This window comes from Dipodomys spectabilis, unplaced genomic scaffold (assembly GCF_019054845.1).
Source record: "Dipodomys spectabilis isolate Male_0828 unplaced genomic scaffold, ASM1905484v1 ptg000231l, whole genome shotgun sequence".
NCBI classification, from domain to species: Eukaryota; Metazoa; Chordata; class Mammalia; order Rodentia; family Heteromyidae; genus Dipodomys; species Dipodomys spectabilis.
In genome coordinates this window covers 7,905,931-7,929,795 of record NW_024870908.1, presented here as the reverse complement: position 1 = coordinate 7,929,795, position 23,865 = coordinate 7,905,931, and the positions used below count along the sequence as shown (strand labels likewise).

General features: G+C 57.2%; 2 protein-coding genes across 17 annotated transcripts in view; one reads left to right on the top strand and one right to left on the bottom strand.

Moving 5' to 3' along the window:
* The window catches only part of Mapk8ip3 (mitogen-activated protein kinase 8 interacting protein 3), a 41,585-nt gene that overhangs the window by 16,196 nt on the left and 1,524 nt on the right, over positions 1-23,865 (top strand). The window contains exons 3-32 of one of the 16 annotated variants that reach the window (XM_042698213.1): positions 107-177; positions 384-475; positions 1,737-1,760; positions 3,684-3,825; positions 7,478-7,724; positions 8,313-8,415; positions 8,869-8,987; positions 14,109-14,120; positions 15,013-15,030; positions 16,007-16,064; positions 16,417-16,569; positions 17,070-17,151; positions 18,409-18,539; positions 18,755-18,811; positions 18,902-19,072; positions 19,185-19,311; positions 19,540-19,635; positions 19,737-19,895; positions 20,611-20,776; positions 21,289-21,471; positions 21,552-21,741; positions 21,862-21,981; positions 22,052-22,132; positions 22,220-22,287; positions 22,376-22,524; positions 22,835-23,006; positions 23,083-23,196; positions 23,295-23,333; positions 23,419-23,598; positions 23,700-23,849. In XM_042698213.1, coding sequence (XP_042554147.1) covers positions 107-177; positions 384-475; positions 1,737-1,760; positions 3,684-3,825; positions 7,478-7,724; positions 8,313-8,415; positions 8,869-8,987; positions 14,109-14,120; positions 15,013-15,030; positions 16,007-16,064; positions 16,417-16,569; positions 17,070-17,151; positions 18,409-18,539; positions 18,755-18,811; positions 18,902-19,072; positions 19,185-19,311; positions 19,540-19,635; positions 19,737-19,895; positions 20,611-20,776; positions 21,289-21,471; positions 21,552-21,741; positions 21,862-21,981; positions 22,052-22,132; positions 22,220-22,287; positions 22,376-22,524; positions 22,835-23,006; positions 23,083-23,196; positions 23,295-23,333; positions 23,419-23,598; positions 23,700-23,849 — 3,474 coding nt within the window. The other 15 variants (XM_042698222.1, XM_042698214.1, XM_042698212.1 and 12 more) reach the window with 15 other exon arrangements.
* Positions 22,350-23,865, bottom strand: part of Hagh (hydroxyacylglutathione hydrolase) — a 31,611-nt gene continuing 30,095 nt past the window's right edge. The window contains exon 12 of the mRNA XM_042698238.1: positions 22,350-22,360. The gene's annotated coding sequence lies outside the window, so the exon portion shown is untranslated. The remainder of the gene's footprint in view (positions 22,361-23,865) is intronic.

The following is a 23,865-nucleotide window of genomic DNA, read 5'->3' as shown; positions in this document are numbered from 1 at the left end:
GCTGTGCCAGTCCACATCAGGTGCTAGAGTCTGGCTGTGGCCCAGGGCAGAGGTAGTAAGTCCCTCCGTGGGCAGTGCAGCTGACCACAGTGCTTGTGTCTTCTAGTCTCCAGGCTGGAGGAGCGGGAGTCAGAGATGAAGAAGGAGTACAATGCCCTGCACCAGCGGCACACAGAGGTAGGCGCCATGGCATTCGCCCCAGGGTTCAAGGGAGTGAGCGTTGATGCAGCCTAACGTCTACCATGTGCCAGTGGAGCACCTTCTCTGGTGTCGCCTTTGTCTGGTTAAATCCATTCCTCTGAACTTGGCTATTTCCGTCTGGCACAGTGTGGACTATAACACGGGCCCGGCAGGCAGCACTAATGACAGACCCCTCTTGACAGATGATACAGACCTACGTGGAGCACATCGAGAGATCCAAGATGCAGCAGGTTGGGGGCAGTAGCCAGACAGAAAGCAGCCTGCCAGGGCGGAGGTAGGTCACTAAGGGCGCAGTTCTGGCCGGAGGGGGTCAAGTCTGTCTCTCAGGCTCACTGTCATTGCTCACTGCTTGTAGATTCCATGTCTACAAATTTGCCACTCACTAAAATGTATGGGAAACCTCAGACTCATACTTATTGCACTCTTTCAAGTCATGCTTTGAGAAAACATGCAGGCTCTTGATCAAACCAAATTGGGCAGTGTTCAGCCTAATGAGCTGGCTTAGAAGCCCAGATCCAGAATGTGTTAGCTGGGGCTACTCTATCACCAGAGGCTTCTGAGCTTGTCTACCAGGATGAGTTTGGTGGTTCTAATACTAGGATCTGTGAGAAATACTTAAGCATTTCTCCTTAGAGCAGTAGTTCAGTGTTCATGAGTTTGTGTTGGAGGAAGCTAGACCACATTACCACAGACTGTCTTGATAGGAGGAGGCCAGGCCGGCTTGCAGGCAAGACTGTCTCCTTCCCTCTGTGGGGCAGGACAGTGCCAGAAGATCGCAGCCCCCTGCCTGGCCCAGGCCCCAGCTCAGGCGCTGGTCTCACTCTGGCAGCAGGACGAAGCTGCCAAAGCCCAGCTCCTTCCCCACTTCCTGTGGCTTTGAACTCAGGGCCTAGGCACTGTCCTTGAGCTTCTTTTGCTCAAAGTTAGCAGTCTACCATTTGAGCCACAGCTCTACTTCCGGCCTTTTCTGTGTATGTGCTGCTGAGAAATCAGACCCACGGCTTCATGCCTGCTAGGCGAGCACTCTGCCACCAGCCACACTCCCAGCCCCTCCTTCCCCACTCTTCGTACCACTTGAGTCAGGACAGAGCTGTACCACCAGCTTCTGGAAACAGTGTCAAAGGTCGTGTCCAGGAGGTTAGGGTCTGGACGCGTCTCTGGGATGACCGCATTGGGAGCTCTAGCTCAGGCACAGAACGCACAGGCACTAGCAGGAGCCTGTGTGTGCGTCTGTGTGCTCCGTCACCCCCCACCCCTCCCCGTGCCCAAGTCCTCGCGTGTCCCTGGCGCTTCTGTGACGGGACACTGTCCACTGTCCTGCTGCACAGCCCGTCTGGAGGTCTCTTGTCAAAGCCAAGGTCTGTGCATCGCACGCCTGCCCTTGCAGACATCTGTGTGTGACTAGCTGTGTGGCGGGGTGTGTAGGACGGGCCCCCAGTCTCACCGTCACTGTCTGTCTCTCATGTGATCTCCTTGTCCTGCGCTCTGTGCCGTCGCGGCTGTGTGCTGGCCATTGTGTCTGTCGCTGCCTTCAGTCCTCGCCAGTCATGGAGGAAAAGGTAAAGCCTGAAGGTTGTTGTCTGCCATGGGCTGGGGTCCGCTTGGAACTTGAGACAGTCTTAGGAGGGTTTTCATCACAAGCACGTTTCTTGATTAGCATAGACATATTTTCTATACCCCGAACAGCGGATCAAAAGTGCTTGCAAATGCCTTCATAAGCCAGGCACCCGTGGCTCACTCCTGTAAGCTAGCTCCTCAGGAGTCTGAGATCTTAGGATCATGGTTCAAAGCCAGCCCGGACAGGAAAGCCGTGAGACTCTTACCTCCAATTAACCACCAGAAAACCAGAAGTGGTGCTGTGGCTCATGTGGTAGAGCACTAGCCTTGAGCTGAAGAGCTGAGGGACAGTGCCCAGGCCCAGAGTTCAGGCCGAGTCCAAGCCCCATAACCACAAAAAAAAAAAAAAAAAAATTCCTTCACAGGACTGGTCTGATGGTCCCTTTTCACACACCAAATCACCGGTGAGGAGCATGTAGCCAAGCATTGCCTGGCACTGACTGGAGCCGGTGGGCAGGTGGAGACATCATGTCCCCTCCACTCTCAAGTGGTTCTATGCCGATGGCCCAGTACGATCACTTAGAGTTCTGTATCCCCAGTAGGCTTGATTGGCACTTGTGGGCAGCATCGCCCCAGGGTGATAGTCTGGAGAAGATGGCCGTTTGCCCACCCCTGGGGCCGTGAGGATACGATAAATGGGTTTAAGAAGGCTGGCCTTTGCATGAGCCCCATCAGTCAGCAACACCTCCACAGAGATGTTCACCTGGCTCAGCAGCCAGGTCCAAATGAGATTCTGTAGGGAAGAGCAAGGGCAAATACCCTGTTCCTGATTACAGATAAACTTCCAGTAGACATAGCAGCCTGCCGAGCATGGACCATGTCTGCTGTCCACACTGGAATTGAGTGGCCTGTTGTCTGTTCGTCGCCCTTCTTGTGAGGCGGGAGTCCCTTCCCCCACTCTCATCCTCGTGGCATCTCGTAACAGCTGGGATGGCCCTGCTTTGGGACCTGTATTCTTCCCAGGGTCATGAGTAGAAGTCCTTAATGGGGTCAGGACTGGTCCCCAGGGTGTTTTCCAGACCAGAATCGGGAACTCAAGGATGCAAAGTCTGGGCAAGGGGGCTGGAAGCCTGGTGGCAGATAGGGGTGTGGCCTTCCCCAGCCTGAGTTGTGTAGCATTTCAGTGGCCCAGAGACCTTGCCGAATATGGTCAGTTGCTCAGTGCAGCTGAGCCACAGAGGTTCTGGTACCTGGGCAGAACAGAGCCGTCTATCTGTGACGCGAGTTTCAGGACCCGCGTTTAGGCCTTGCTCAGTAACCAGCACAGGCCTGTCCTCTGCAAAGGGTCCTTGGAGCGCAACTGCCTCCTGTTCTGTCTCAGCGCGATGCCTTCTACAGCTCCAGACTGGAGGGGGAAGCAAAGGGGCTGAGGGCAGGATTGCGCCCTGTACCCAAGAGGCAAAGGCAGAGCTCACAGCCACTGTGACAGGGAGGCAGATCTCGGCTTTGTCTCGGCAAGTCACCACTCAAAGCAAACAGTTACTGCCTGCCTGGCTCCAGAAAACACTTCAGGTGCTCTGTGGGACTGCTAGTGCTGGCATTTGTCCCTCAGCTCTTCAGCTCAAGGCTTTTTCTGCCTATGTGGTGCTGAAGAGTTGAACCCAGGGCCTCATGCATACACGGCCGCTGTTGGTGTCTTTTTAAAGGTGAACTAAATGAAATAGGAAATCACAACATGACAGAAGAGGAAAGGTTACATAGGGTCATACGTGGAGATGCCCCCAAAGAGACAGACATGGCCGCATAGCAATTACCTTCCCAAGCAGCACACCCCACCGTGTGCATGTGTTGAGATGGATTCCTGTTCCCTTATGTGCCTCCAGCTAACCATCTGCTTCCTCTTCTTCTCCCTCCCACTCCAGCAGGAAGGAGCGCCCCACCTCTCTGAGCGTCTTCCCCCTGGCTGATGGCATGGTACGTGCACAGATGGGGGGCAAGCTCGTGCCTGCGGGGGACCACTGGCACCTGAGTGACCTCGGCCAGCTTCAGTCCGGCTCCAGCTACCAGGTTTTGTAGCCGTGCGTGGAGTGAGGGCCCTGCTGCTGGCGTCCCACACCCATCTCGGGGCACAACTCTGTGCGTCTCTCCCTGAGTTAGTCCACCCTCCGCTGATGCGAGTCAGGGATAGAGAAACCAAGCCAGGTGTCGGGAGGTGTGGGGTCTCAGATGGACCCTTTGCTGTCACAGCTACTCTTTGTGGCCTTGTCCTGGTACCTGTTAACCCAGGCTATGACTCTCTGCCTCTCAGACCATTCTGCAATCTGATACCTATATGAGGGCCGAGCCTAGCAATGCTGTGCTAAGCACACTCCCAAATACATGCCTTCTGTCACACCGTTAGGATACCTGTTGCTTCTGTTCTCATGAGCCTTGAGAAACTAGAGTCCGAGGTCTGATTTCTGCTCCCTCGTAGCCCCTTCTCCACATGTCCCTGGTAGCTCTCCTTACTACAGGTTGAGAAACAGGATCTCCCGCTCCCCCGCCCCAGGTGTGCACACCTACCACGAGTGTACTTTAAATGTGGCACCCAGAGAAGGCCAGGCCGCATTCAGGGCCCCAGATGCCTTGCCGTAATTGGGGTGTATGTCTCAGACTATCTGAAAGACATAGCAGGCAGGGTCATGGCTACGCTGCCAGGTAAGACCTGCCTTCCTTGGGTAGAAGAGGAGATCTTGGCTCCAGTGGATTCAGGGAGGCATTGGGGGACACCTACAGAGTCAACAAGGCCCCAGGGCTCCGGGCTGGGGGGCAGGCGGGTGAGGGTCCAAGGCTTTGGAAATCTCCCTGCTGCTCCTTTGGCTGACTGTCCTTCCACCTGTGTCCAGCTTGCCTTCGAGGGCTGTTGCATGCTGCCAGCTCTGTCAGAAGGTGACACCACTGCTTCTGCTCTTGTTCCTGGGGGACCACATCTCTGAGACACAGAGATGCCTGTCTGCTTTTCACTGTCCTGCTGTTGGTGGTACCCTGGGAAGAGGGCAGCAAGGCCTATGGGCCAGCCAGTTATGCCAGCTGCCCTCGCCCAGCTGTACCTGCTCACACCAGGCCTGTGGTAGGGCTGCCCTCTAAGCATCTGTAGAAACCACAGGAGCCTCTGAAAGCCAGATGGAGCCCACCTGCCCTGTCCTGCTCCGGGCACCTGCTCGTGTCCTTGTCTGGAGCAGCTTTCCTGGCCACACTGTCTTCTTTCCCTACCACCTTGTCTGGAATAGTCTTGCCATAAATCGTAGTATTTCATGTTTTAGTTCATTGTATGTTTTGTTTGGTTTATCTTGTTTTTAAAAGGTAATTACATTTACGTTCTTTTAATTTCATGTTCCAGATTTTAAGGTTTTTCTAATTTCTTAATTTTTTGTTTTGTTTTTTTGTTTTGTTTTTTTTGTTTTTATGTACTGTAGTGTTTTAACCAAACAGTTGTGGCTACTCATGGTGAGGAAAGACCGCTAAGAGTGTGGGGTCTTTGCAATACATTGGAGGTCACTGCTCCCGTTGATGTTAGGAGGTTGAGAGGTTTGCCTTAGGTAAGTGTCAGCCAGGGGGAGTGTCCCCTGGGTAGGTGGCGGTCCTGTAGGATAACAGAGCTGGGGCTCTGGGGGCAGTCTGGCCAGAGGGCAGGAGCCCCACCGTGACCAACAGGGTGCCTGCAGTCAGGGGAACACAGCCGTCAAGGAAGGTGGTCTGGAAATGTGTTTGGCTCATGCCTCTGGCTTTAGCCCAGCCTGAGTGGAGTCCCTAGTTTGCCCTTGCTGAGTAGTAGCTGAGGCCTGCATCTGGTGGGCACCTGGTGCCCCTGATGTGGGGCAGGTGCAAGTTCTTAGTGAGCTGCACCTGACGGACGTGTGTGAGCCAGCTTCGCCTTCTTTACCACTCCTTCTCGTGGTGGGCATGAAATGTAGCCTGCAGCCAGCTCAGACCAAAAATGCAGACATGAAGCTGCTCCTGCACCAGAGGAGCTGCTCTCTGGGCACTGCTGGTGTGTGGGCACTGTGGAGCAGCATCCCTGACCTCTACCAGTTCTGTGTGCTGACAACAAAGCTGTCCCTGCATCTCAGTCGCCCCCTTGAGAGGCTGTTGTAGAAGGTATGTGGCACTTGAGATTTCTTGTGTAGAGACTCAGGAAGCTGGTGGATGTCTTGCCCTGAGCCTGCAGGGAGTCAGGCCACCACAGTTGTGCAACTGCCCCCGAGTGCACTTTCTCAGTTCAAGCCCCGCCCTCACCCTGCTCTGGACAGGGAGGATCGTACACCTTCCTCTCCACTCCCCGACCCTCCTTTGGGGACCCCGAAACCAGTACAGGGAGCCTCCTTGGTTTCCCCAGCTGTTCTCCTCTGCCGTGAGGGAGCACAGAGAAGAGACCAAGGGGACACAAAGGCCATCTTCTGCCTGGGCGTCCCAGATGACCAGGACAATACTCAGGGTCATGTGGTCCTCCATATGTCTTAAGTAAGTATGAGGAGTGTTTAGGGGCAATTTTTGTTGATATTGTCCAGATTTTTTTTTATTTTTTTTTATTTTTTATTTATTGTCAGTCATGGGGCTTGAACTCTGGGCCTGGGCGCTGTCCCTGAGCTCTTCGGCTCAAGGTGACCGCTCCATCGCTTGAGCCACAGCACCACTAGACTTTCCTGCCCAGGCTGGCTTTGAACCATGATCCTCATAGGATTACAGGCACCCAGCTTGTCCAAAATTTTTAACAGGAAATACCATAAGAAAACAATGTGTTTCATGTTTTCTACCCTCAAATAGACACTTCTTTTTTTTTTTTTTTCCAGTCCTAGGGCTTGAACTCAGGGCCTGGGCTCTGTCCCTAAGCCTCTCTGTGGTCAAGGCTAGCGCTCTACCCCATAAGCCACAGCACCACTTCTGGCTTTTTCTAGTATGTGGTACTGAGGAATCGAACCCAGGGCTTCATGCATGCTAGGCAAACACTCTATCACTAAGCCACATTCCCAGCCCCCTAAAGAGATTCTTTAGCACTAACTACAGTGTATAAAAAATTGAGCTTTCTCCCTCACACCTTTGGTAGTGTCCTATTTTGTCAAAATGGACTTTGAGGCCATTTGAATTTATATTGATGTTAGGGCCAAACTTTGGCCAGTTCCGCCATGGAGAGAAGCATCACACACATCTGTCAGGCAGCCACAGGTGTGAGATGCTGTAGCTGTGTCCCGCCATTGCCTTCAGCCACAGCTGGGTAGGCAGTTCCTAGCGAACACGGGGGGAGAAGGGTGGGACCACCCCGCGTGGCGCGTAGCCACCTGCCCTGCGGCTGCCCCCTAGCTGAAGGCCCCCAGGTAAGGCATTTGCCCCAGGGTGCAACTGATTTCTGTCCGGCCACTGACTGTGAACTCACCCACTGTGTCCTCCATGTCCTCTGTGTCACATCATTCCTATCACTCACAGTTGCCCTGTGGAAGACGCAAACAGGAAGCCAGGTGGTGGCTGCTTCTGGGAGTCTTGAAGCAGCTGCCATTTGAGCAGAACAACTCAGAAGTGACTGGGCCAAGACAAGGAGCTGCCACGGGGCAGAGGGAGCTCATTCCCCCGTGAGCCTGTGGCCGCAGAGTCACAAGCAGCATCCTACGGCCCGTGCCGCCGCCCCCCAGCCTCCAGCACCGTGACCTGCAGTGACAGGCCTCCCCCTCCCTGTGTCTGGCCCTAGGGTCCAAACGATGAGATGTCTGAGTCCGGACAGTCCTCAGCCGCTGCCACACCCAGCACCACAGGCACCAAGTCCAACACGCCCACGTCCTCCGCACCCTCGGCTGCAGTCACACCGCTCAACGAGAGCCTGCAGCCGCTGGGGGAGTTCGGCGGCGGCACGAAGAACAACAAGCGGGCGCGGGAGAAGCGCAACAGCCGCAACATGGAGGTCCAGGTCACCCAGGAGATGCGCAACGTCAGCATAGGTATGCAGCCAGGCCCCGCCCCCTGCCGCCCGCCCAGGCCCCGGGAGCGGCCTTCCCCACCCGCCCCCCGCCGCTCGCCCAGGCCCCGGGAGCGGCCTTCCCCACCCGCCCCCTGCCGCTCGCCCAGGCCCCATTCCACAGTTAGAACCGTGAACCCACACTTCCACAACAAAGACCACAGGTGAGGCGGCTTTGACAGCGGAACTTTGTCTTCTTCTCATCCCATGTGATGTGTGGGCATGGCCGGCTCCTCAGCCCCCTTACGAGGCCTGCAGGTGACTGCCTCTTTCTGCATCCTCACGGGGCCCAACCGTGCGCCCCAGGCCAGTTGGATTAGTACCTGCCAGTTACCTCTTGTGGAGACTCAGACTCCACATCCAGTCCTCCTGTAATGAGAGAAAAAAGAACGTAGGAGTATTTGGTTTCCTCAGATACAACCACAAGGTGATGATCTGCTGAGTCCTGGTCTCAGGTTCTGGGCCCTCTGTGCACAGTGCTAGGGTCCAGACACCTGTCCAGAGGAGCTCTGTGAGCAGGGCCAGGGTTGGCAGGCTGTCCTCCGACCCCGGCTTCTCTGTACTCCACCAGGCATGGGCAGCAGTGACGAGTGGTCTGATGTTCAGGACATTATTGACTCCACCCCAGAGCTGGATATGTGTCCTGAGACCCGCCTGGACCGCACAGGAAGCAGGTACTTCCTCAGGCGGGCCCTGGGCTGGGGCTGCTTGTCTTCTGAGTTGGTCCCTTTGGTGAGCTGCTGCCTCACGCTCATGCCTGTTCCTGCAGAGTGGGGGTGGCGGTCAGCTGTCTGTCAGCTGTGACAGCATCGCTGGGATAATGCAGGTTGAAGTGGGTTCAAAAGTCAGTTGTTGACCCTGCCCCTTTGGCCTGTGGCAGCACAGCACATCACCCGGGGAAGCATGTGGCAGAGGAGGTAGCTTGCCTCCTGCAGGCCAGGAAATAAGAGGCTGCGGTCCCACTGCCCCTCAAAAGCACTCCCAAGGAGTTCACTTCCTCCAGTAGGCCTCCCACCCTAAAAGCTATACCACCTCCAAGGGCACCTCAGGCCGGGGACAAAGCCCTTCTTCAGCACGCGGCCTCCGGGGATGCCGCCTGTGACGGCGCTTTCCTCCTGTCTCCACAGCCCCACCCAGGGCATTGTGAACAAGGCTTTCGGCATCAACACTGACTCCCTGTACCACGAGCTGTCCACGGCGGGGTCCGAGGCCATCGGGGATGTGGACGAAGGGGCCGACCTGCTAGGTAAACACAGGCGTCCTCCCCACGTGGTTATGTGGCAGTAAGCGCTCAGCTCACCGCTTTGTTTGTGGTAAAGGGCAGACATGTCTCCCTGCCTAGATCTTTATTTTTTAATAGTTTGTTTGAGGGGGAATCTCATAACTCAGCTTCATCTCCTCAAGGTCTCCAGTCTTGCAACCATCAGCACTAAGTTATAAGTATGGCCTCATCTTAGAAGCCACTTGTCCCCCAAATTCACTCCACCTAAGCAGTCTGCTCAGGGAGGTCTCAGGAGAGCAGCGCTTCCCCAGAGCCTCTCCTTGAAAGAGTGTACAGAGCCCTTGCAGTTCCCGGACCCTTCTGTTTGTGTGGAGTCCGTCTTCCCAGGGCCTCTGAACACAGCAAAGCCCGGGCCACAAGGCCCCGAGTCCTCAGCCTTGCCCCTGGAGCCTTGAGTCCAACCTTGCTGCCCACAGCCCAGCTCTGGGCGAGCTCTCAGTCTCAGGCCATACTGGAGTCCCTCTTGCCCTCAGCAGCCCCACCAGGGTGGGCTTGTGGACTGCCGTGCCTGCGTGCTGGGTAGCGGGCCTCGTTTGGTTTCTGGCAGCTCACTCACCGTACCTCGCTACTTCTTTTTCACTGCTGCGCAGAATCAGCCCTGGCCAGGCAGCCCCCACACACACAGGCAGCTCGGGACTGTAGTGCTCCCAGAACGTGGTCCTGGCGTCACTCGCCCACACAAAGTGTCCTACATCTTAAAGTTTGCATCGCCACTCTTTGCCCTGTCATCTCCCACTGGTGAGCACAAGGACCTGTCCCCTGGCAGGAGGCCTTCTAGTCTCAGACACCTGGCTTTGAGTGTAGCAGAGGGCCAGCCTGGCCTACGTGATGTAGCATGCTCTTGTTCTAGGCTTGCTTGACTTGGCCTATGGGGCAGAACCCCCTCCAAAGAGCAGTATTAGAGGGTAGATTTCTAGAAGCAGAAGCATCGGGGGAGATGTGGGACTCTTGCTATGCCTGGCTTCCTGCTGTCTGTTTCTGGTCATCTTCTTCCACGCTGAGGCACGCGCTGTGCGGTGAGGCAGTTGTTCCTGTGGACTGGGTGTGGCCCTGCGGAGGTCCGCACTGTAGCGAGAACTCAGCATGACCTGCCAGTGGGCTCCGTGTGTGTGTGGTATGGCTGCGTCCTTCCGGCTGAGCGGTCTGTCCTGTGGACGGCCAGGCTCTGTGTACCCGGCACTTGCTGTCACGCTCGTACTGCCCTTGGCGTGTGTCTGTAGAGGGTGTCCCCTACTCATCTGTGCCCCAGCTGCCACACCGTCCCTCCTGCCATGCCTCCCTGTGCAAACACTGGCCACCAGCCAGCTCTGTCCCTGTCTGCCCCTCCTTACCTGACAGGGAGCTTCAGGGCAGTACGATGCCCCTGTGGTCCCCGCTGCCTCCTGATTCAGGCAGCTACCTTTGCCCCAAATATTACCTCCATATAAGAATCTCTAGGAGTAGCAAGGGGGAAGCAGAGAACTGGAAGCAGTGCGATAGGGAGGCTTAGCTAGAGACTCTGTCCCTCCTGGGAGCCGGGTGGGCCGCCTGCCTTACCTGGGTAATCAGTGGCACCTTTCCGTGAGAAAGGAGTCCTGATAGGGTACCGATGTCTTTGTTCCAAGGAATTGGACATTGGCTCCTGTTTTCTACCATTAACAAATATCACATGTGATGTGCAGTAGTGCCTGTACTGTCCTGCTCTGCGGGGCAGTGGCCATTCGATGCCACCTACCTTGGGTTTCCATGAGACCTGCATGTGAGGCAAATATGCAAGTGCCTGAGGCCTCCGTGTGCGGCGCCGCTGGGATGCTGAGTCAGAAGCCTGCTGTGGCTGCCACTGGAGGAGTGAGCTGCGGTCTGTGTGTCTCCATCCCGAGGGCTGACCTGGTATCTACGTTAAGCCAGGCCCCACCCATTCCTACAGCACTGGTGTTTTCCAGGGTGCACACAGTGGGGCTGCCTTGCAGCCTCGTCAGCCTGAGAGTGCTTCACAGCAAACAAGTCCTGGAATCTGAGGAGCACTGGAGCCCATGCACAGCACTGGAGAAACGCTGCTGCATGTCGTTGGTAGCGCTGGGAGGTATCCCATAGCCCTGAGGACTGGTGAGGGCTGCACATTTCACAGTGAGCAAGGACGAGGACCCAACCTACCACATGCTGTCTCCATCAGACCCGCTGCCCAGCAGGCTCAGGGATCGAACCCAGGGCCTCAGGCATGCAAGGCAAGCGCTCTACCACTGAGCCACCTTCCCAGCCCAGGCTCAGGGATTTCTGAGAGAAAACAATTTGCTTCTGATTAAAACTGAAGCATACCAGTGGTTAAGATACCTGCAGTTTTATAAATGTAGAAATGAGGAAAACACACATTTCAGAATTGGAGTGTAACAAGCCACTGCTGTGCTATTCCCGGCCCCATGTGTGTGGTCTGGTGGGAATTTCATACACGTGCACCTGAAGGAGCTAACCTTTCAGATTTACAAACACCAAGTCCAGAAGGCAAGCAGCTTGCTCTGCAGCGCTTCCTCAGATCTGCGTTCTATCAGCTGACCGGCTCATGCCCCGTTGCCTTCCATGACGTCTCATTTCGTGTGGTGGCAGCCCTGGATGTCTAGAAACTGACACCACATAAAGAAAGCCAGAAAACCTAACTTGGAAGTGGACGTGCGGCTCAAGGGGTGGAGCGCCAGCAGCCATGAGTCAGAAAGCTGAGTTGAGAGCAAGAGGCCCTGAATTCAAGCTCCAGTACAGAAATCACCACTGAGAGACACAGAAGCTGTCGGTACAAAGGGGAGCGATACCGCTCCCAGACCCAGTAGGTGAGTCCTCACACTGACAAGCAGCATCACAGGCCAGCCTGCTGCTGGAGCTCTCTGAAGCTTCTCAACCAGCAGTGCCTGTGCAAGAGAGCAGAGCCGGGCAGAGGTTGTACAGGAGCAAACTGGAAGGATCACCCTCCCTGAGGCCAAGGTCTGCCGTGGGCCTGGGAGCCTACAAGCAGCCTGCCTCAGGAAAAGTGGAGTCTGTTGCTGCTCCAACCAAAGTGAAGTGGTCCACTTTGCTGAAATACGGTGCAAATCTTATCCAGTGCCATGGAACAAGTAATTTCTAGATCTGTCTGTCAAAGATGTAAAAATAAAAATAAGAACCAGGGAAAGGACATTAGATAATTTTTTTTTGCGGTTATGGGACTTGAACTCAGGGCCTGGGTGCTATCCCTGAGCTCTTTTGCTGAAGGCTAGCACTCTACCACTTTGAGCCATAGCTCTTCTTCCAGTTTCCTGGTGGTTAATTGGAGGTAAGAGTTTCACAGACTTTGCTGCCCAGGCTGGCTTTGACCCACAATCCTCCAATCTCAGCCTCCTGAGTAGCTAGAATTACAGGCATGAGCCACCAGCACCTGGCTCTGGAGAATATTTTTATAATCTCGGCCTCTGCATGATTAATGATATCAAGGAAAATGACAGATGTGACTGTATGAAAATTATAAATATATGAAATATATATATATTAAAAATGTATTTAAGTATAACTACTTAAGATAATTTTTTTTTTTTTTTTTTTTTTGGTCCAGTCGTGGGACCTGAACTCTGGGCCTGGGCACTGTCCTCCAGCTCTTCAGCTCAAGGCTAGTGCTCTACCACTTGAGCCACAGCGCCACTTCCGGCTTTTTTTTTTCTTTTTGTTTATGTGGTGCTGAGGAATCGAACCCAGGGCCTCAGGCATGCAAGGCAAGCGCTCTACCACTGAGCCACCTTCCCAGCCCAAAGATAACTTTCTTAAAGGAAAAAAAGTACCAGATAATTAATTTAGTGTATATGGGGCTAGGAATTCAAAAAAGCAACTCTAAAATTCCAAAGGTCATTCAACTAAATCATGAAATAAAAATTAGCAGAGAATAAAAAGTCAGACAATACCCACAAATGTGAGGGGAAAAAAACCTGCTTAACTTTAAGATTAATAAAGGAAAAAGAAAAAAATAAAGGAAAAAGAAGATAGAGCTGTTTTTCTGTAAAGATTGGCAGGCATGAAGAGAATGAAGCCGACGGAGCTGGCCCTGCCTGCTGGGGCCGGCGGACGCGGGCCCTGGGTGTGCCGGAGGTATGAGGAGGGCATCGATTGCTGCCGGCAGTGAGGATGAGTGAGGAGACACTGCTCTATTTGAATCATCCAACCACTTATGTATTTTATTGTTTAAATCAAGCGGATTTTAAAATTCTGTTTTCGTTTTCTTTTTGGTGCCAGTGCTGGGGCTTGAACTGAGTTTTATAATCTTAATTCTTCTTTCCATTCAAGGCTGGCACTTTATCGCTGGCACACCTCCACTTCAGCTTTTTGCCAGTTAATTGGAGACAAGGTTCTCAGATTTGTCTACACAGGCTAGCTTCACACCTTGATCCTTAGATCTCAGCCTCCTGAGTAGCTAGTATTACAGGCATGAGCTACCAGCTTGTGGCTCAAGAGATTTTTAATGATTTCCTGACTTGCAAAATGGACCCAGCGAAACAAAGTGGTTTCATCAAATCTGTCGAAAGGCGTGTTTTCCCACCCATGCCCTGTTTCACTCTGATTATCCTCCCTGCTTCCAAGAGGATGGTAGTGCTCACCTATCAAGACCCCCCTTGGCATACTGCTGCTCCCAGTACATGCATACATACTTCCCCCCTCTTCCTCTTCTTGGTGGTGCTTGGGTTTGAACTCAGAGCCTCTTGTTTGCTGTGCATGCATTCTGCCTCTTGAGCTTTGCCTCCAGTCCATGTACCTCTCTTGCAGGCCTTCCTCATTGGAGGCCGGCTACCTGCTGAGCAGGTGGTGGGAAGAACAGGAACCAGCAATGGCCATGGTGCATGGAGCCTCCCAGGGCCTCTTGGGTGCTGAGGGGTGTCCATTCTGGCCTTTCTATGCCTTTATGGCTTCTGCCCCCATAGGATTTGTTACCCTGGACCTGCTAAAGTATGTTGTGTTGTTTTTCATGCCCTCCAACATGGGAATGGCTGAACCATGGTTGCTTTCTCTTTAATAAGAGTCTCTTTATTTGTTGGTTCCAGTCACCAATTGACCTTTGTCGCTTCCTTCCCCGTCTCTGCTTCGCTGGACGCCGCCCAGGGGAGTTCTCAGGTGTGTATCTCCTCTCTGTCTCCGTGTGTCCCTCTTCTCACTGTGGGGGGCAGCTGGAGCAGGGCGCACACATGGATGCTCCCCTGCGCTGTCCGTCACCCCGGGATGTACACGTTGACCCCTGCTGTCCATCTCCCAGGGCTGTCCACACTGAACCCCACTCTCTATCACCAAGGGCTGTACATGCCGACCCCTGCTGTCCATCACTGAGGGCTATACACACTGACCCTCACTGTTCATGGAAGCCCAGGGCTGTCCACACTGACCCCTGCTGGTCCCAGGGCTGTCCACACGGATCCCTGGCTTCTATCTGGCTGCCCCAGGCCACCAGGCCCTGGGCTTTGATCACAGCCTTCGGCTATCTGAAGGATGATTAGGTTTGCTCAGCCGGTCGCCAGAACCTCCATAGGTGTCTCCACTGCCATTAGGGACAAAGGATGTTTTTTAATGTACCCTATGAAGTGCACCTCACAAGTCTAGGGCCCCTGAGGCCCTTCCAAGCACAGCTCAGGGCCTCTGTCCTGGGCAGGTGGCCAGGCTGCACAGCTGACCTGCAGCCGGAGGCCTTGCGGGCTCCCTGCCCTCCCCTCCCCGCGTGCCCGCTAGTGTGCACAGTAGCAGCCAAACCCCTGGCACCGCTCCCCTCCCTCGTGCGGTGTCTTCGCCTGCCCTCTAGCCCAGCATGTGACGAGATGTTACTGCACTCATGGGTGGTTCTGGCTTGGCAGTCGGCTGCGCATCCAAGGATACTTTCTGGACGGAGTAGCCTGCTCTATCCTGCCTCCTGCCCTGAAGTACCACCCACCTGCTACTTCCACGGCTTAACGCTTCTTTTCTCTCCCTCCTCCCTGCCCCGTTGCCCGTCTCCCGTGGGACTGGGACGCTCCCGTAGTGCGCGATGATTTTTTTGGTAAGGCCAAGGCCCTGCTTCGGTGTGTGCTTCTCTCTTCCTAGCTTCCTCTCTACCCAACATCTCATGCTTCATGAGCCGTTCGCTTTGTGCTGCATGGTGGGGGTAGCAGGGCTCAGTGGGGGCCATGGGCTTTCTGAACACTGTAGGACTGGGGTTAGGTGACACTCCATCTAGGACAAACTGTGGTTGGTTGGCTCTGAGCCTCCCAGACCCTGCCTGTTCCCCTTGGGTCCATGCTGTGCCTGCCCAGGGAGAAGCCGCACATGCTCCCAGTGTGGAAGGCCAGAATGGACAGTGGCAGGACTCTTGCCCCAGGCATCATCACGTCACTGCCTTGGGAGTGGGGGCGGGCTGGGCCCTGGCACTTGGTGCTGTCTTGAGGATCTCGCTGTGTTCTTCCTGGCTAACGGGACATGCCTGCAGGGAGCTCCGTCTGGGGGTCTGCTTGGGGCGGATCCCTTCCTCCTCATGTCCACTCTGCCCTCTGCGTCCTGCTGTCCCCCCATCCAGGACCAGCAGGCCCTCCTTGTAACCCCAAGGACTGTACCTGCCATGGTCATGCCAGCACGTGGCCAGCTTTTCCAAGTCCTGTGCTGTTGTCATCTGTCCTGGCACTGCTGCTCCACCATGCATTCATTTGGCGGGGAGTGGGGTTCTGAAAGTCACCTGCAGATCTGAGGGAGGGGCGCACATGAAGCAGCTGCCCAGAGGACAGTCGGGGTCTTGATAGTACACATCCCCTCGTGGGGAAGTTATGAGAAGTAAAATACCCAAAGCCACGGATGTGAGTCCCAGGCAGCCAGTTCCACCGGCATAGCTGGCTGGAGAGCACAGGGCTGCATGGGCCTCTCCACGGCTCAGTTTCCCCGTCCTCACCCCTTCTGCTGTCATCAGAGCACAGGAAAGTTCCTTACGAGGGCAGAGTCAGGTACGGTGGTCACAGGCTCAGGGAGAACCACACCTCTCGTTTCAGGAATGGGCAAAGAAGTGGGAAACCTGCTGTTGGAAAATTCACAGCTCCTAGAAACCAAGTAAGAGACCTTCTGTGCTCCAGCTGGGCAGCCTTTGGCCCGGCTGCAGCCTGCCCCAGGGCAGGGCCCACTGGAGGGGCCCTGGCTCACACAGCAGGGTTCACCTTCCTGGGTGGATGTCCACACAGACAGGACCATTTCTGTCAACTCGTCCGGGAGGGGGAGGTTTGTCACCGGACTGCGGTTCATTCCTTTAGTAGGACTTGGAGACAGGGGGACCCTGGAATCCGGTGCTGAGGGTAGACAGGCGGGTGTGCCTTCTGAAAATGGGAAGGTGCACTCGGACCCCCAGCATCCCAGTTACATAGTACATGTGGGCTCATGGCAAGCCCCCTCTTTCTGCTTTCTGAAGGAACGCTTTGAACGTGGTGAAGAATGACCTCATTGCCAAGGTTGACCAGCTGTCGGGGGAGCAGGAGGTACTGAAAGGGGAGCTGGAAGCTGCCAAGCAGGCCAAGGCTAGACTGGAGAACCGAGTCAAGGAGCTGGAGGAAGAGCTAAAACGGTGAGTGGCTCTCCGCTCACAGTGCGGGCCCGGGCGCTGACGCCTCCACAGCCTGCCTCTCCTCTGCATGTCCTCCTCAAATTTTGCCTCCACCTGCAAACCCTTCCCCCAGTCCCTCAACTTCCTCTCGGCTTTGGCTCCAGATCCAACCAATGTCTCCTCTGGAGCCTGCCACGCTATGGCCAGGTGCAGCATCCTGTCCTGTGTGACCCTCTGGTATCAGTCTTAGTACAGCTCTCACCCTGTTCATTCAGGAGGAGGGGCCCTGGAAATCAGGTCTACTCTGGACTTGTCTGACCAGCGCTGGCCTGCCCCGCCATCCCTCATTTCAGTCTTTTTCAGCCTTTGCCCCCCTCCTCCTTGGTGAGAGCAGTCAGATACCTGGGCTTTGAGGCCCTGTGAAGCAGTTGTTGGGATTGCTGTGGGACAGCCATTGAGTTCTGGGCAGTCCTGAGGCCTGGGTCGGATGCTCACCTGCCTGCTTCCTCCCTTGTCTACAGAGTGAAGTCTGAGGCTGTCATTGCCCGTCGTGAGCCCAGAGAAGAGGTGGAGGATACAAGCAGCTATCTCTGTACAGAACTGGTATATGCTACTATTAACTGTGCACACAGCCGGGGAGCGGGGGGGAGGAGGGCAGGGGCACAGGGCAGGCTTCCTGGGCTTCCCCCTCCCGCAGGACCCCTGAACCTCCCTTCCTGGCTTTCCGTTTACCCGGGACTTATTTCCCAGTGTCACACTCCTTCGGCAGGTCCTGCCCAGAGTGACCCCAGTCCTCAGCCTACACGTGATCTTAGCTAAAAGGCCAAGAAACAATATATAGAGTCCTCTCTGCAATTATGTTTTGGTGGTCTAGGGTTTGGACTCAGTGGCTCGAGCTTGCTAGGCATATGCTCTGCCACTTTAGTCCCGTCTCAGCCCCTGTCCTGGTGGGCGCCTCCTCCAGTTACAAGCAGGTCTCCCTGCCCCCAAGGTGGCTGCAGAAGCAGCTGCTGTCACGCACTGCCTCTCCAGGCCCCGCGCACCCTGGTGGTGCTGAGGAAAACCCTCTTCAGCCTGCGCACAGGGCCTCCCTGAGAGCCCCCATCTTCCCCCAGAACAGGCCCCGGAGCGCAGGCCCCCAGCCCATGCCTCACCCTTTATCTGCTCCTTCACACCGGGGTGCAGCAAGGGTACAGTGAGGGTTCAAGGCTGGACTAGGCTACGTAGCAAGACACGGGAACAGTCGGAGCGGGCCAGGCACCGCCACTCCTGCCCGCGATGGACTCCCCCTGGGAAGTGTCACATCTTTTATTTCGGTTGTCCCCATTTCTGTCTCAGCTCTCACAGATCACGTTTTTCCTGAAGAGTCCATCCTCCTTATTTCCTTATTAACAGGTCCAGAATCCCATCAAGTCTTTTTTTTTTTTTAACAGTTGGTTTCTATTAAAAGGTGGCCACATTTAGTAAGCTTTGCTTGCTGGGCTACAGTGGCTCACTCCTATAATCCACCTCCTGGAGAGATGGAAATTAGGAGGGAAGATCACTGCTGGGAAAGTTACTGAGACCCCATCTCAACTATGAAAAGCTGTGGCATGAGCCTGTCATCCCAGCTACTTTGTGTCATGGCCTCAGAGTCAGCGGTGCTGTTCTGGAGAAAGCCAGCCCTGGTGGGCAGGTGGGCTTTCCACTCACATCCTCCTAGCCCACAACTCTGTCACCGCCACGGGTGCATGGGTTACCGGATATCCGTACACAGCCGCGCCCATCTGGAGGCCATGTCCCCACCCAGGTGGCAGGAGACGAGCCGTGAGAATTGCCTGCCCTCACTGGCCTGAACGAAACTGCCCGTCCCCTCCGCAGGACAAGATACCCATGGCCCAGCGCCGCCGCTTCACTCGGGTGGAGATGGCACGGGTGCTCATGGAGCGCAACCAGTACAAGGAGCGGCTCATGGAGCTGCAGGAGGCCGTGAGGTGGACCGAGATGATCAGGTGGGTCCCGTCGCTGAGCTCGCCTCTCCAGTTTGGACCGTGGTCACTGAGCACAAAGAGCAGGCCAACCTCCCCCACCTCCCCTCCCCTCCTCTGCAAAGGATAGACGGATGCGAAGGGGGAGGGGGAGGGAGGGAGAAGAGGGAGAGGCCTCTGGTGGCAGCCGGGGGTCCCAGGTAGTAGTCTCAGCCAGTTCCTCCTTGCCTCCCCTTCAGGGCATCGCGAGAGCACCCGTCTGTTCAGGAGAAGAAGAAGTCCACCATCTGGCAGTTGTGAGTAGGCACCCGGGGGGTGGGCACCTGGGGAGGGCGGGCCCCCAGGACCAGGTGCACGCCCTCTGACTCCTGTGTCTCCATCCTCAGCTTCAGCCGCCTCTTCAGCTCCTCCTCCAGCCCGCCTCCCGCCAAGCGCTCCTACCCATCAGTGAACATCCACTACAAATCCCCCACCACTGCCGGCTTCAGCCAGCGCCGCAGCCACGCCATGTGCCAGATCTCAGCCGGCAGTCGGCCTCTGGAGTTCTTCCCGGACGAGTGAGTGTCCAGCCTTTGCTGTCCCTCAGATCATATGAGGAGGGAGAGGGCTGTGCAGCCCGGGACAAGCCCGGACCTGGGACACACGGAACCTCCATGTCCTCCCGATCAGTGACTGCACCTCCTCCGCCCGGCGTGAGCAGAAGCGTGAGCAGTACCGCCAGGTTCGAGAGCACGTACGCAATGACGATGGCAGGCTGCAGGCCTGCGGCTGGAGCCTGCCTGCCAAGTACAAACAGGTGCGCGGCCTGGGCGGGCTGGGCAGGGAGGGCCGGCGTGGTGCTGGGACTCGGAGGAACGCCCCGCCTGCAGGTGGACGGTCTGGCCTTCCTGCCAGGCCTTGAAGAGGCAGGCCCCTACCCAGTTTGTGCTGCAAAAAAGCCAGAAGTGTGCTGTGAGTCGGGTTTCTGGAGGACGGTGTCCCTGCACCTGGCCCAGACCCACAGCCTCTCCCTGCTCTGTTGCAGCTGAGCCCCAGCGGGGGCCAGGAGGACACGCGGATGAAGAACGTCCCTGTGCCTGTGTACTGCCGCCCCCTGGTAGAGAAGGACTCCACCATGAAGGTGAGCCCAGAGGACTGCACCCCGCCTGCGCGGGGGCCTGGGAGGCGGCCCTCCGCAGCCGGCAGGGAGCTGCGCCCCAGCCCACAGCCCTGTCCTTGCAGCTATGGTGTGCCGCTGGTGTCAACCTGAGCGGGTGGAAGCCAAGTGAAGAGGACTCTGGCAATGGAGTCAAGCCGATTCCCGGCCGTGACCCTCTGACCTGTGACCGGGAAGTGGAAGGCGAGCCCAAGAGCGACCATGCGTCCCCTGAGAAGAAGAAGGTCGGTGTGGTGATGATGCTGTGGGCCTGTCCCTCTTGGCACTTGTAGAGGGAGGGACCCGGGTGCTGTGCTGGGGAGCCAGGAGGCAGGTGCTGCCCGTGCAGGCCAGCTGCTGCTTGGTCCTCCTCAGGGTCTGTAGTCCCAGGGTCTGTGCCATGAAACATGGCCGCCGCACACAAGAGGAAGATAAAACGTTTTGGGGTGGAGCCCAGGACATAGACGTGCACCCAGCTTGACCTAGGGTGGGCACCTAACCTCTCAGCTCATGGTCTTCCTCCTGGAAGCCATCACTCGATGTGGTTCTGAGTTCTTGTCAAAGCCTGGGGAGGCCAGCTAGTCTGGAGCTGGGGCCAAGACTACATCCTAAGCTGGGCACTGGTGCCTCACGCCTGTCAGCCTAGCTACTCAGGAGGCTGAGACCTGAACATCACGGTTCAACGCCAGCCCGGGCAGGAAAGTCTGTGCAAGTCTTATCTCTAATTAACTACCAGAAAGCCAGAAGTGGTGCTGTGGTTCAAGTGGTAGAGCACTCACCTTGAACTGAAGAGCTGAGGAACAGCGCCCAGGCCCAGAGTTCAAGCCCCACGACCCACATAAAAAAAATTTTAAAAAAAAGACTACATCCTATAATCCCCAAGGAGACTCGGTAACACACTGCTGCTGGGGTGGCCTCAAGTTCAGGAGCCAGCCTTGGACTCCCTCATCTCTGCCACAGGTCAAGGAGGCGCCGGAGACCGATGCCACCTCCAGCCGGGTGTGGATCCTCACCAGCACCCCAACCACCAGCAAGGTGGTGATCATTGACGCCAACCAGCCCGGCACGGTCGTGGACCAGTTCACAGTCTGCAACGCTCACGTCCTATGCATCTCCAGCATCCCCGGTGAGCCTGGGCACTGCCCTTTGAAGTTGGCACTTGGGGGAAGGCTGGCTGGGACACCTGGCGAGCATGTGTGAAAGGCCTGGGTGCCAGGAGTAAGTGGACACTAGCTGTTTGTGCCACTTAAGAGCCCGGGCCGGGGTCCAGAGGCGGCTCTGGGCGTGCACAGGGCACGGGCCATCCCGTGACTTCATAGCCTCAGCCTCCGCACCATGCTGGGGACCAGGTGATGAAGGCTGTAGGTCTGCTGTGAAACCTTGCCCCTGAGCTGAGACACCCTAAGCTTCCTAGAGCCACCACTGTCACGTGATCAGCCATTTATGCTGAGGACCTGACTCTCAGCTCCCCCCAGCCCAGGGGCCCAAGTAGCGGAGCCAGCTTGCTGGACTCCAGGTACTGGTCCTACGGGCGCTGTGTGTAGCTCGGCTGGCCGCCCCTCCTGCTGTCTCTGTGATTGGGCCATGGAGGGCCTGTTTGGCGTTAGACTAACCTGGCGGCTGTGCCTCCTCCCCCAGCGGCCAGCGACAGCGACTACCCCCCGGGGGAGATGTTCCTGGACCGCGATGTGAATCCCGAGGACTCCAGCGCCGACGGCGTGCTAGCTGGCATCACCCTGGTGGGGTGTGCCACCCGCTGCAACGTGCCACGGAGCAACTGCTCCTCCCGGGGAGACACCCCCGTGCTGGATAAGGGGCAGGGTGAGCCCCAGGCAGCCGCCTTCTCCCCCCACCCCCTGTCCTCCACTTCGACGCAGCCCAGCTCACCCCTCCTTCCATAGGGGAGGTGGCAGCCACGGCCAGCACGAAGGTCAATCCATCCCAGTCCACGGAGGAAGCCACGGAAGCCACAGAGGTGCCAGACCCTGGACCCAGCCAGCCGGAGGCCACTGCTGCTCGGCCTGGGCCCCTTACAGAGCATGTGTTCACTGACCCGGCACCCGCCCCACCGTCCAGCACCCAACCTGCCAGGTGGGCTCCGCAGGCCAGGGAGAGGGGAGCGGAGGGGAGGCTGCCCCAGGCAGGAGGGATCAGCACCCACACAGAGGCAGGCCTCTGCACCTCCCTGGAGCTGCCACGTCCCGTCTGTAGTGAGGACAGGCCGGAGCCAGGTGTCAGCAGGGAGCAGCCGCCGCTCGAGCCCAGCGCAGAGCCCTCGGCATCCATCAGCAGTGCGGCACCCACCATGTGGCTGGGAGCCCAGAATGGCTGGTAGGCCGGGCCAGGGTAGGGGTGGGAGGGGCCCTGGAGTGAGCCCCGCTCACCCCGCCTCCGCCCACAGGCTCTACGTGCATTCAGCCGTGGCTACCTGGAAGAAGTGTCTGCATTCCATCAAGCTGAAGGACTCCGTGCTGAGCTTGGTGTATGTGACCCAGCGTAGGGCTGGGTCTCGGGAGGGGCCTGGCGTGGCTTCTTGGCCTCAACCTAGCGTGCTGTCTCCCTGTTCCAGGCACGTGAAAGGCCGCGTGCTGGTGGCTCTGGCGGACGGGACCCTGGCCATCTTCCACCGTGGCGAAGGTAAGTCCTGAGACGGGTCACAGCGGCTCCGTAGACGGGAGGTGGGCCTGGCCCCAGCCAGGCCTGAGTGGTCCTGGGCTCTCTCCAGATGGCCAGTGGGACCTGAGCAACTACCACCTGATGGACTTGGGCCACCCGCACCACTCCATCCGCTGCATGGCCGTGGTGTACGACCGCGTCTGGTGCGGCTACAAGAACAAGGTGCACGTCATCCAGCCCAAGACGATGCAGATTGAGGCAAGTGCCGCAGCCCAGACCCGGGGAAGATGGGCTCCGGCTTCCCAGCGGAGTCCACAAGGAGCCACCCACTCGGGTCCGTTTTGTTGAAGGTCATGGGCAAACAGCTACAGGTGCATGTTGCCGTGTGCCTGGAGCCTGCCCTCAGCTGGGTATCTGCCTCGGGGACACACGCTCCCACCTCCACTAGGGCCCCTCTCTCATGACCAGGGGGGCTACACGGACATGGGGACACAAGACATGGCAGTGAGTTCCAGTTTCCCTTTCCTGCGTGCCCCGCCCTGTTAATGGGCTGCCGTGTCCCCCACAGAAGTCATTTGATGCCCACCCAAGGCGGGAGAGCCAAGTACGGCAGCTGGCATGGATTGGCGACGGGGTGTGGGTGTCGATCCGCTTGGACTCCACCCTGCGGCTCTACCACGCCCACACCCACCAGCACCTGCAGGATGTGGACATCGAGCCCTATGTCAGCAAGATGCTGGGTGAGGGACCGTGTGGCGCAGGGACGCGGGGCCCCAGCACGGGCGAGCCACGCTAACCTTCTCCCATCCCCCCCAGGGACCGGCAAGCTGGGCTTCTCCTTTGTGCGCATCACCGCCCTGCTCATTGCAGGCAACCGCCTCTGGGTGGGCACCGGCAACGGGGTGGTCATCTCCATCCCCCTGACTGAGAGTGAGTGCCCCTCTCCCAGGATGGAGCCAGTGGCGGGCCGGGTGGGCGGTGCTCCCGGACACGCCGGGAACTAACCAGCCTCCCTGCCTCTTTCTCAGCCGTGGTCCTCCACCGAGGCCAGCTCCTGGGGCTCCGAGGTAAGTCCTCCAGCGTGCCTCCGCTCCATCCTTCCCCCCTCGCTAGAAATGAGGTGGCTCTGCCCTCCTCCTCCTCTGTCTCTAGCCAACAAGACTTCCCCCACATCTGGAGAGGGAACCCGCCCAGGGGGCGTCATCCATGTGTACGGGGACGACGGTAGTGACAGGTCCGCCAGCAGCTTCATCCCATACTGCTCCATGGCCCAAGCCCAGCTCTGCTTCCACGGGCACCGCGATGCCGTCAAGTTCTTTGTCTCGGTGCCAGGTGAGTGAGGGGCAGCGCGCACCTGCTCTGCCCGCGGCCCCATAGCATGTGGCCATGGCCCCTTCAGGAGGCTGCTGCCTTGAGTCCCCTGCCCACCACAGGGAACGTGCTGGCCACGCTCAACGGCAGCGTGCTCGACAGCCCGACCGAGGGCCCGGGGCCCTCCATGCCTGCCGTGGAGGCCGAGGGCCAGAAGCTGCGGAACGCACTGGTGCTCAGCGGCGGGGAAGGCTACATCGACTTCCGCATTGGTGAGTGGGTGCTGGT